The following is an 11,497-nucleotide window of genomic DNA, read 5'->3' as shown; positions in this document are numbered from 1 at the left end:
ATTATCAAATGCCCCCCGGGAGAAAGTGGCCCCCAGTTGAGAATCATTGACTTAATAGTTTTAGCAATCATTGATAACTGTTGCCTAGGTCCGTTATTTTATTAGATTTTGTAGTCATGATTTTTCTTTGGTCAGTGGGATCTTTTTCAAGTAGTTCTAGTTTCCTTTCAACATGATCCTAATTACTCAAGAAGCTCTCATTTATTTTACTGGGAAATGGTATTTAGGGACCACAATCTGGGCACAATGGGTGTGTATTGTTTTTGGGTTGTCACTACTTCCAGGTTTTTTCAATGTGTTGGGCCAGGAAATGCATATATTTTTTGAAGGACAAAGTTAGGTTCTGATTCCATATTGACATTTTAACTCAATTTAAGGTTACAATGTTTTTAATTTTTATTTTATATTTAGTCTTTCAATTATGCTGAAATCATGATTTCTAATATCAGTTTTTCTCTCCCCCATCCCTCCCTCTTTCTCTTTTTCTTTCTTCCTCTTTCTTCCTCTTCCCACCTCCTCCCTCTCACATTACCCCCCATTTAATGCAATTTCAGACTTCTTTGTGTTTTATTTTTTTCTTAGGTTATATCCTACCAAAGATGTACAGTCAAAATGTTGTGTTTCAATATCACTTTAATTATTCTCTGGTTTTGCCACCAGTGTAATAAACAGGTTCATTTGTTTTAGAACAGCAAAATAAATCCAAAGTAAACAAAAGAAAATAAATAATAAAAATTATAGCAGAAATCAATGAAATTACTAAAAACAAAAGTTGATTCTTTGAAAAGATAACTGAGAGAGAATAAGGGGGGGAGAGACATAAATTACTAATATCAGAAATGAAAGACAGACATCATTACTTACCCCATGGATATTAAAAGGATAATAAAGGAATAGTATGAGCAACTCTATGCTATAATTGGATAACTTAAATGAAATGAACTACTAATGCCTTAAAAGACACCAATTACCAGGTCTTACACAGGATAAATGGGAAATCTGAAGAGATCTATACTTAGTAAAGCAATTGAATTAAAATTAATAATTTTCCAAAAAAGAAAGTACCTGCCCAGATGGTTTATACAAATTCACTGGAATTTTACCAAATATTTAAAGAACAAATGATATTAATTTTCTACAATCTCTTCCAGAAAATAGAAGTAGAATGAATACTATCTATAGACTCATTCTACGAGGCCAAGATTCCCGATATCAAACCAGACAAAACACCAGAAAAAATTACAGACCCATATCTCTCATGACTATAGATGCAAACCCCCCTCAACAAAATAGTGGCAAATTGAATCCAATGATGTATAAAAAGAATTATACACTATGATCCACAGAATTTTATTTCAGATATGAAATACTGGTTCAATATTTTAAAGTAAGTTAATACATTCTATCATATCAATAGCCTAAAGAGGAGAAACTTTCTGATATCAAAAAATCCAGAAAAAGCATTTAACAAAATCCAATATCCATTCATGATAAAAAAAAAACAAAACGCTCCTCAAACTAAGAATAGAGGGGAAATCCCTCAACTTGATACAGAATAAATAACAAACCTAGAGCTAACATCATAATTTAATGGTGAGAAACTGAATACTTTCCCCTTAAGATTGGGACCGAGGCAAAGATGTCCCCTCCCACCACTCCAAGAAAGTACTGAAATAAGATAAGGAAATAAAAGTTATACAAATTGGGAAGGAAGAACTAAAACTGTCTTTGTTTGCAGATGACATAATTGTCTATCTAGAAAATTCCAAAGACTCAACAAAAAAACTCCTGGAACTAATAAGTGATTATAGTAAGTTTGCAGGATACATGGTCAATATAGACAAGTTGATTGCTTTCCTATATATCTATGAACAATTGGCAAAAAAAAGAAACAAAACTACTTATGTATAAATCTAACAAAATGTAGGATATCCCAAAAAATATATACACTCACTTTGAATAATTATAAAGGCAGCGCTTATTAAAAGACATTTCATTTTCAAAATTTAGCTATCAGCTGTTAAAGTGTGTATGCACTTTCTTCGGACATCCTATGTATACAAGATCTATATGAGGAAAACTAAAGAAATCTGAAGAAATAAAATAAGATATAAGTAAGTGGAGAGATATTGCTCGTTTATGGATAAAAAAATAACCTCAACATTAAGATGTCAGTTTTTCTTGACTTGATCTATAGATTCAAGCAGGTGCCAATTAAAATCCCAGCAAGTTATTTCTTGGATATCAATAAAATGATTCTAAAGATTATATGGAGAAGTAAAAAGACCCAGAATAGTTTACACAATCCTGAAGAACAGTCACAATACTGAAGATTTACTATAAAACCTACAGTAATCCAATAGTGTCACATTGGATTCATGGATGTACACATAGATGTATTTCTCTAATTTTGTGGATTTGAAGGCTTTCATAAGGAAAAGGGTCTTTTGTTTGTTTATTTATACTCACTGATTCCTGTGAGCCTTCCCCAATTGTCCTTTTCTCCATGTTTTCTCCCTTCCCCTAATAACCACAGGCTTCATCCACACTCTAGGATTTATTGATTTTACTGATTTTCTGTTTTCCAAATCAGTAATACCTACTCTAGTTGTTATAATTTTATTCCTTAATAAAAAAATACATGATTTAATTTTCTAGTTCTTATTCAGAGTTTTTAGTCAATGCTTAATTTATTTTAGATTCCTTTTAATTGCTTACATATGTAAAACTATGAGTGCTGTCTGAGCTCCAATTTAGGCAATTCCTAAATTTTTTGATACATGATGTAGTCATTATTTTTATTTTATAAAGTTTATTTTCATTTTGAATTTGAAATATTTTTGAAAGATGTACATTTTTTCTGTGGTTAGATTTTTTCATTTATGATTATTAATTTGTAATTCTACTGCAGTATATCCATGGGTTATAGTCTGTTCTTCATGTATTTGTGGATATATTTGGAAATAATCTGAGCTCTGTATGGCATTGATTTCTGTAAATTTTCCATGGGGGCTTGAAAAGAAGGTATGTACTATTTTATGTTACAGAGTTTGAGGCATATCTGTTACCTGAAGTATAACAATTATTTTATTAAAATTCTCTATATGATTATTTTGTTGGGTAATTGATATGTCACAAGTCTATAGAGGCAAGTTAAAATCTACTGCTAATACTATGTTTCTGTCCATTTCTTCTTAGTTTTATGCAGTGTTTCATCTCCTATTATAAATGTACACATTTATTTCAGCTCTATCCTCATTGTAAATTTTGTGCCTCATGCTTATAAAATGTGTCTCTATTTTGTTTAACATTTGCTTTAGATTTAGTCTTTGTGATATTAATATTTTGACTTCATATTTCTTTTTGTTACTATTTGTCTATTTTTCCATATAATCTAAGTTTTCCCGCTATGTTTCTTGTATATTCAAAACGTTTTGTTTTTATTTTCTTACCCTGATTACCTTATTTACATTTTATATCAAAACAAATTTATTTGGTTTTAATTTTTTGTTCAATTTTATGTTTTATTTTTTGTTCTAACTGCTTTCTTTGTCTTTTGCCTTCTAGTATGTGAATTTTCTTGCTGTTGCTTGGGTTAAGAATATGGAAACATTTATAAGTTTATATGTTTTACCTAACTAGCTCTTGACATATTACATTTAGACAGTATTTGTTGATGTCCCCTATGCAAGATTAGATAATTAGCGCACTACACTTTTTTCCTACCTCTTTTCTCTTTCTCACTTTCTGATTTTGTCAGTTATAATGCTATTTTTATTTCTGACAATTCCCTTCATAACATGTAAATAATACAAACTACCATTTATTGATTTATTCAACTTGATATGGTTATTGATTTATCACCAGAAAAAGGTGAGAAAATGAATAGATTAAAATTATCCCCAAATTTCATTTTATTATTATTACTAGATGCCTGGTGCACAGATTTGTGCACCAGTGGGGTCCCTCAACGTGGCCTGTGGGGATAGGGCCAAAACCAGCTCTCTGACATCCCCTGGAGGGTCCTGAATTGCAAGAGGGCAGTTCTCAGGTGACACACCCCAGAATCTGGCTCCCACTCCTCTTCTCCCAATATTATGTCACCTTCTCTCTGTATTTGACTCGCTTCTTTCATCTCACTTTACCCTAAGTTTGGCGGTAAATGACAACTTATGGGCATTTACTAGTAGCTGAAAAATGCAATTATTTAGCAAACAGGATTTATTTAGCCTGGAATCTAGTCAGCCTAGGGCAGGACCCTGCTCAATGTCAGGCTCCCACCCAGGTGGAGTCCTGTGGCAGCAGGAACCTCCTTCTTCCCACCTGAGCTGCTCCTTCGCCTCCTTCCCTCCCTGAAGGTTGCCTGCTGGCACTACTATCTGCCTGGAAAGGGGGAAGCCACAGCCAAATTCGCAGCCGAGACTGGTAGTGGGAAAATTTGCTGCCCCCACTGGAAATCGATATTAAGCAGATAGGCCGGCGCAGGAGCCAGACATTGGGCCTTAGCCAGTAGGTCCTGCACGTCTCATCATTTAGCTAACAGAGTCAAAAAGTTTCTGTAAGGGCCAGACCCACAACCTCTGCAATGGGCTAGAAGCCTTATGGGGAGCCAGACCTGAAGTGGGGAGGCAATGGGCTAGAGGCCCAGTGCACGGATTCGTGCACCAGTGGGGTCCCTCAGTCTGGCCTGCGTGGATCAGGCCAAAACCGGCTCTCCGACATCCCCCAAAGGGTCCCGGATTGCGAGAGGGAGGTTCTCGGATGATGCACCCTGGAATTGGGCTCCCTCCTCTCTGGTTCTGGGTGCATCACCCAAAAACTGCAGCTGCCAAGTCACCGCAGCTTGGCAGCTCCTGCATTGAGTGTCTGCCCCCTGGTGGTCAATGCGCATCACAGCTACCAGTCAGCCAGTTGAATGGTCGAATGGTCGAATGGTCAACGGTTGGCCAGTCGCTTAGGCTTATATATAGAGAGAGATTGTAAGTTATAGTGTACCAATATGACATTTTCCTTCTCTAATTAAGAATCCTATAATGATTTAGTTGTTATATATTTAAATTAATCCACATATGCTATGATTCCTCTGATCATTAGTTGGATAGAATAGTCATTTTTTTTTTCAAAGAAAGATTCACCATTGTATATTTCATGCTTCAGTTGTTTGTTTTTAGAGGTCTATGTCTACTTGAGACTATCTACCTATTGACTTTATATTTGAATAATTACTCAGTTTGGCATAAAGCATAATATTTTGGGGTTACATAATCCTTTTATTAGCTCTTTGTAGATTACTGCTACACTTCTAATGGTATCAGTTTGTGGTCAGCCTGATCTGCCCCTCCCACCTCTACCTCACATTTAGCCTGATTTTTCTCCCTAGAAAATTTTTCCATTACTTTCAAAGTTTTATGAACTCACCTAAGACATGTTTCAGTACATATCATCATTTATATTTTTTCCTGGAACATGATATATTTTTCTACAGATTCAACTCTTACTATTTCTGGAAATTTTTCTTCTGTTCTGCCTTTGAATACCTTCCCCATTCTGCATGATGGGTTCCTTACCTCAAAGACACAAATTATCTTTACTTTATTATATTATTTGCTTTCCACTTACTTTAATATCCTTTTCATTTATATTCACTGTGGTTATCTCAAACCTTCTTTCTTTGTTAGTTATCAGCCAAGTCCATAGTTGTTAAATTTAGGGGTTTTTTTTCTCTTTTTGGTTTAATTTTGCTTCTCAATTTTCTTCATTTGACTTCATTGTTTATCATCTTTTCTTTAAGGTTATCTGCTTTTATTCGCTTTATGTTTTTATCATGTTCTTCCACAACATAAAACTTTCCTAGAGAAATTTTCTGTCTCTTCAATTATGCTTTTTCCTAGCTAAGATTTGTCGTATGTAGCATATATTGCTAGTAGCCTACTTAACATCCATTCTTCCCTATTTTCTCATTTCCAGACCACTCATATTATCAAGGGCAATAATTTACCCAACTAAAAGGCAACATTTCCAAGACGCACAGCTAGTGATGGCTAACCCCTTTCTTCTTAGTTTTCCTATCCACACAGGGATATTTAAATTAAATATTCCCATATTTTCCCTTGTGCAGATACAACTTTTGTGCATTGGTTCATCTTTCTATGTTTGAAGAACTTAGTGTAATTTAAAAAACCTTTTTATTCACATTTCTTGCATAATGTGAGTGTGTGTGCATGTGTGTGTGTGTGTGTGTGTGTGTGTGTTGAGGGTTTGAACTCCTCTAATATTTTTGGTTGCATATTTTGAAATGTATGTCATAAAGCTCTGTCCTTTTCTTTGAAAGGTATTTTGGCTAGTTTGATCCTATTTATTATTCTATCATTAGGGCTGGGAAAAGGGAGAGTTTCAGATGTTTTTATTCTACCACCTTAACTTAGAAGTCTGTACAAGTACTTTAAATAAATTTTAATCAAAGTAATACAAACAAATGGTCACAAATCAAATCATGCAAAAATATTGTGATAAGAAACGACTGAACTCAACTTCACTGTGGCTTAACCCAAACCTTATTCCCAAGAGACATTTTTTTCTTTTTGTATGTAAATGGAAGAAGAATTTACATACTGTGAAGAACACACATCTTAAGTGTATAGTTTGATCAGTTGTGACAACTGCACATACCACTGTGACCCTCTCTATTAAAATATAGAATAGTTTTATCTCCCAAGAAAAATCCCTTATGCAACTTCCCCATTAACCCCCACTTTATTCCATGATCCCAGAAACAATCACTGTTTGGTTTTCTTTTATCATAGATTAGTTTGTTTACTGAAAAAATCCATATAAATTGAATTGTATAGTAGGTACTCTTTTATATCTGGTTTCTTTAATTCACCCTAAAACTTTTAAATTTTTTTCATGTCGTAGCATGTCTTAGTGCAGTGGTAGGCAAACTCATTAGTCAACGGAGCCAAATATCAACAGTACAACGATTGAAATCTCTTTTGAGAGCCAAATTTTTTAAACTTAAACTATATAGGTAGGTACATTGTTATTAACTTAATTAGGGTACTCCTAAGCTGGCCTTTGCTAAAAACATCCTCAATCTGATTGAGGTACGTTCGCTGAGGTCGACCCCTTCCAACTCTCCCATCCACACTCATCTTGTATACTTGTTTCATCTATCTCCTTTCGTTCATCCTCTCTATATGTCCAAACCATCTCAACATACCTTTCTCAATCCTCGACACTACATCTTCTTTCATTCCACAAGGTTCCCTAAAATTAACTTAATAAACTTTAAAGTTTTAAGTCCACTTCGCACTGTACGTGCACGCCCACACGTGGTATTTTGTGGAAGAACCACACTCAAGGGGCCAAAGAGCCGCATGTGGCTCGCAAGCCGCGGTTTGCCGACCACTGTCTTAGTGGATTGTTCCTTTTTATTGCTGAAGAGTATTCCATTGTTTATACTTTGCTTATCCATTCTGATGATGGACATTTAGTTTATTTCCAGTTTGGAGCTATTATAAAGAAAACTGCTATCGACATTATTGTACATATCCTTCTATGTACATGTTTTCATTTCTCTTGAGTAAATAATTAAAAGTACTACTTAGAGTAGTACTTTTAACTTTATGAGAAACTACTAGAACAATTTTCAAATTAGTTATAGCATTCTACACTACCTCCAGCAATATATTAAAGTTTTGATTGCACCATATCCTCAACATTTGGTGTTGTGTTTTCACCTTTTCTATTTTAATAATTTTGTGGTATATGACATTGTGATTTTCATTTGCATTTCCTAGATGACTAGTGATTGATGTTAAGCATATTTTCATGTGCTTATTAACCACTTTTATATCTTCCTTCATAAAAGGCCTGTTCCAAGTTTTTTGCTGATTTTTTATTAGGTTTTTTTTTCTTTATATTATTGAGTTGTAGGAATTGTTTATATATACACTGAATACACGTGCTTTATCAGATATAGGTATTGCAAATATTTCCTCCCAGTCTAAGGCTCATGTATGTTTTATCAATGGTATCTTTTGATAAGCAGAAGACAAATTTTGATGAAGTACAAGTCTATCTTTTCTTTTTTATTATACGGTTAGTGATTACTAGCTAAGAAATCATTACCTAACCCAAGCTAATGAAGAAATTTTCCTATGTTTTCTTTATAAAGCTTTTTTTGCTTTTATAATTTTATCTATAATGCATTTCAATTGAATTTTGTGTAGGATGTAAGGGATGAGTCTAGGTTTATTTTTGTTTTTATATAGCTAGTCAGTTCTAGTAGTACTGTTTGTTAAAATACTTTCCTGACTTCATCACCACCAAACTAGTATTATAAGAAATGTTAAAGGAACTTCTTTAAGAAGAAGAAGAAAAGATAAAAAATATGAATAACTAAAATGGCAATAACTACATACCTACATATCAATAATGTTCTAATCAAAAGAAATAGGGTGGCTGAATGAGGAAGAAAACAAGACCCATACATATGTTGTCTACAAGAGATCCACTTCAGGTTAATGACACACAGATAAAGTAAATGGATGAAAAAAGATATTTAATGGAAGTGGAAATGAAAAAAAAAAGCTGGGGTAGCAATACTTATATCAGACATAATAAACTTTATTTATTTATTTGTTTATTTTTCCAGTACAAACCAAAAGACTTTATTTCTTAAACCAACTGGTAAAAAAATAAATAGTGAATAACACAAAAACCACAGGATCCTAGCCACACCTCCCACTGAGGTCTAAGGCAGGAGACACGGACACCTAAAGAGGGGAGGGAGAGGCCACAGTATGGCTCAAGAGTGTGGCCTGGACACAGGATGTGGGCAAGGTCTGGGTCGTGGCAGGTATGGCAGCCAGAGAAGAGGGAGGGTTCCCGAGGCGTGCCCAGGCCCTGGCCCGAGCTGCAGGGGTGAGGCAGGGGCCCAGTTTCTCCTCAGACTGGGCAATTCGGCGGGCAAAGCGGCTTCGATCCCGGGCAAACTGCTCCCAGGGGCTCCTTCGGGCAGCCTGGGCTGGTCCAGCCCAGACAATCAGGAAATGGATGGAGACCTTCTCAGAGAAGTGCACCTTTCTGGCCTTTTGGGGAGTCTCGGGGTCCGGATGCTGGGTGGGGGTTCCTACAGACTTGAGCCGCCTTTGCAGTCGGAGGGGCAGCCGAGGAAGAGGCCAGGGAGGTAGTGGCTTCTCTCCTGGTAGATAGATGGCCACTCGGAAGGGCTCAGCTTCTCCCCATCCCTCAGCAGCTTCCACTCCCTCTGTCTCCTTTCCAGGTGGGTATGTCCAGTTCCTGAGGAGGGCACTCTGGGCCTGAAGGGAAGAACTTGGGTCCGAGCCAGCTGTCTCGGAATCATCTTTCTCATCCTTATTCTCCTCATACTCCTCCTCTGTGTCTCCTCCTGGCTGGTACACCCAGGCCCTCAAGAAGGTACTTGTGGGGGGAATGGCCGACAGACCCTCAGCTTCTCCCTCCTCCTCAGATGCTCCTGAATCACTGTCTTCATCTTCCTCCTCTGTGTCCTCTCCTGGCCGGTACACCCAGGCCCTCAAGAAGGTACTTGTGGGGGGAATGGAAGAGGGACCCTCAGCTTCTCCCTCCTCCTCAGATGCTCCTGAATCACTGTCTTCATCTTCCTCCTCTGTGTCCTCTCCTGGCCGGTACACCCAGGCCCTCAAGAAGGTACTTGTGGGGGGAATGGAAGAGGGACCCTCAGCTTCTCCCTCCTCCTCAGATGCTCCTGAATCACTGTCTTCATCTTCCTCCTCTGTGTCCTCTCCTGGCCAGTACACCCAGGCCCTCAAGAAGGTACTTGTGGTGGGGATGGCTGACAGACCCTCAGCTTCCCCTGAAGCGTTGTCCTCCTCCTCTTCCTCTGTGATCTTATTGGGTTGATGCTGCCAGGTCCTGAGCAGGGGCCTGTGGCTTAGAACTGAGGAGTGTGGCTCTGAGTCGGCTTCTTTCTCAGCCTTTCCATCCTTTTCCTCAGACTCCTCCCCTGAATTACACTCACAGGTGCTGGGGCAGGAGCCTGCAGATAAAGAGGTAATGGAGGTCTTCCTGGTTTCTTCACTCTCTTTTCTTTCTTCCTCCTTAGCTCCAGCCTCTTCTTCCCCTGCAGCACACACCCATGCACTGGGCTTGGATCCTGGGGATGAGGGGCAAGTAGATGTTGTTGGAACTTTATTTACAGTTTCTCCATCCTCCTCCTCCTCCATCCCTGGACAGTGCTCCCAGTGTGATGGAGGTAAAGAGAAGAATGTCATCACTTTATTTTCAGCAACTCCTCCTTCCTCAGTTTCCTCTTCCCCAGGAGGGTCTTGCAGGGTTCTCAGAAGGCTGAGGGACATGGGAGCAGGCTGGCCACCTATATAGTCACTTCCTTGCTCTTTAGGGATGCCGGTTGCTTCTTCCCCACCATATTCTTTATCATCATCTGAAAGTTCCCAGGCTTCAGGAAGAGAACTGTTGGCCTCTTGGTCAGGGCAGGCCGATCTTCCATGCTCCACAGCTCTTCCACTGTCTCCAGGCTCCCACTGAGGGTGCCCACCCCATGGGGCATAGTGCATGGCCAAAGCAGCCTTAGTCACTTCCTCCAGGCAAGCTTCTCCCTGATCTGCACTCATTACTGCTTCCTCCAGCCAGGGCTTTAGAGGTCCAGGGTTCATGTCCCTGTTCAGGCGCCAATTGTTGGGGTCCAACCCCAGCAGGTCCAGAGGTTCCCAAAGGTGTGGACGGAGTCGTTGAAGAAGGAATGACACGGAGACAGCGTTCAGTTGATCAGCAGCCTACCCAGGATCTGTAGCCAGGATCTCCCGCCAGGTTCTGTCCAGGTTCTCCAGCCAGGTTCTGTCCAGACATAATAAACTTTAAAACAAAGACTATAAAAAGAGACACACAAAAAAGACATTTCATATACAATAGCCAAGATATGGAAGCAAGCTATAAATAATATAGAATGAAATATTCCATTTGGAGCAAATTGGATGACCTAGAGGATATTATGCTAAGTGAAATAAGTCAGACAAAGAAAGATAAATACCATACAATTTCATCTATATGTGGAATCTAAAAAACAAAATAAAAGAACAGTCAAAACTTATAGATACAGAGAACAAACTGATGGCCAGATGGGAGGGAGATTAGTGGACTGGGTGAAAAGAGTGAAGGAATTAAGAAGCACAAATTGGTAGGTACAAAATAGTCATGGGGCTATAAGGTACAGTAAAGGGGATATAGACTGTAACATTGTAATTTATATATATGGTGCTAGGTGGGTACTAGACTTACCGAGGGGAATCATCTTGTAAGTTATATAAATGTCTAACCACAATACTGTACACCTGAGACTAATATAAGATGTCTAGTTTGTCTGTTGTCCCCACCCCATTTTTTAAAAATTGCTCCATTGTTTAGTCAGTGTGTTATCAATTTGTGTTTATTAAGTGAACAATTTTTAGTCATTTATAAATAATTGGATCTATTG

The 11,497-nt window shown here is 37.9% G+C and overlaps 1 protein-coding gene across 1 annotated transcript; it reads right to left on the bottom strand.

Annotated features, from left to right (window-relative positions):
• Nucleotides 1-8,656: 8,656 nt before the first annotated feature.
• Nucleotides 8,657-10,629, bottom strand: LOC132233296 (protein phosphatase 1 regulatory subunit 15A-like). The gene has a single exon (XM_059693718.1). It carries the CDS (start codon nt 10,578-10,580, stop codon nt 8,778-8,780), a length of 1,803 nt encoding a protein of 600 aa, XP_059549701.1. The 5' UTR covers nt 10,581-10,629; the 3' UTR covers nt 8,657-8,777.
• Between the last annotated feature and the right edge of the window lie 868 nt (nt 10,630-11,497).

The sequence above is a fragment of the Myotis daubentonii genome, chromosome 4 (assembly GCF_963259705.1).
Source record: "Myotis daubentonii chromosome 4, mMyoDau2.1, whole genome shotgun sequence".
NCBI lineage: Eukaryota > Metazoa > Chordata > Mammalia > Chiroptera > Vespertilionidae > Myotis > Myotis daubentonii.
Note: the sequence above shows the minus strand (reverse complement) of the source record. Positions and strands in the feature narration are given on the sequence as shown.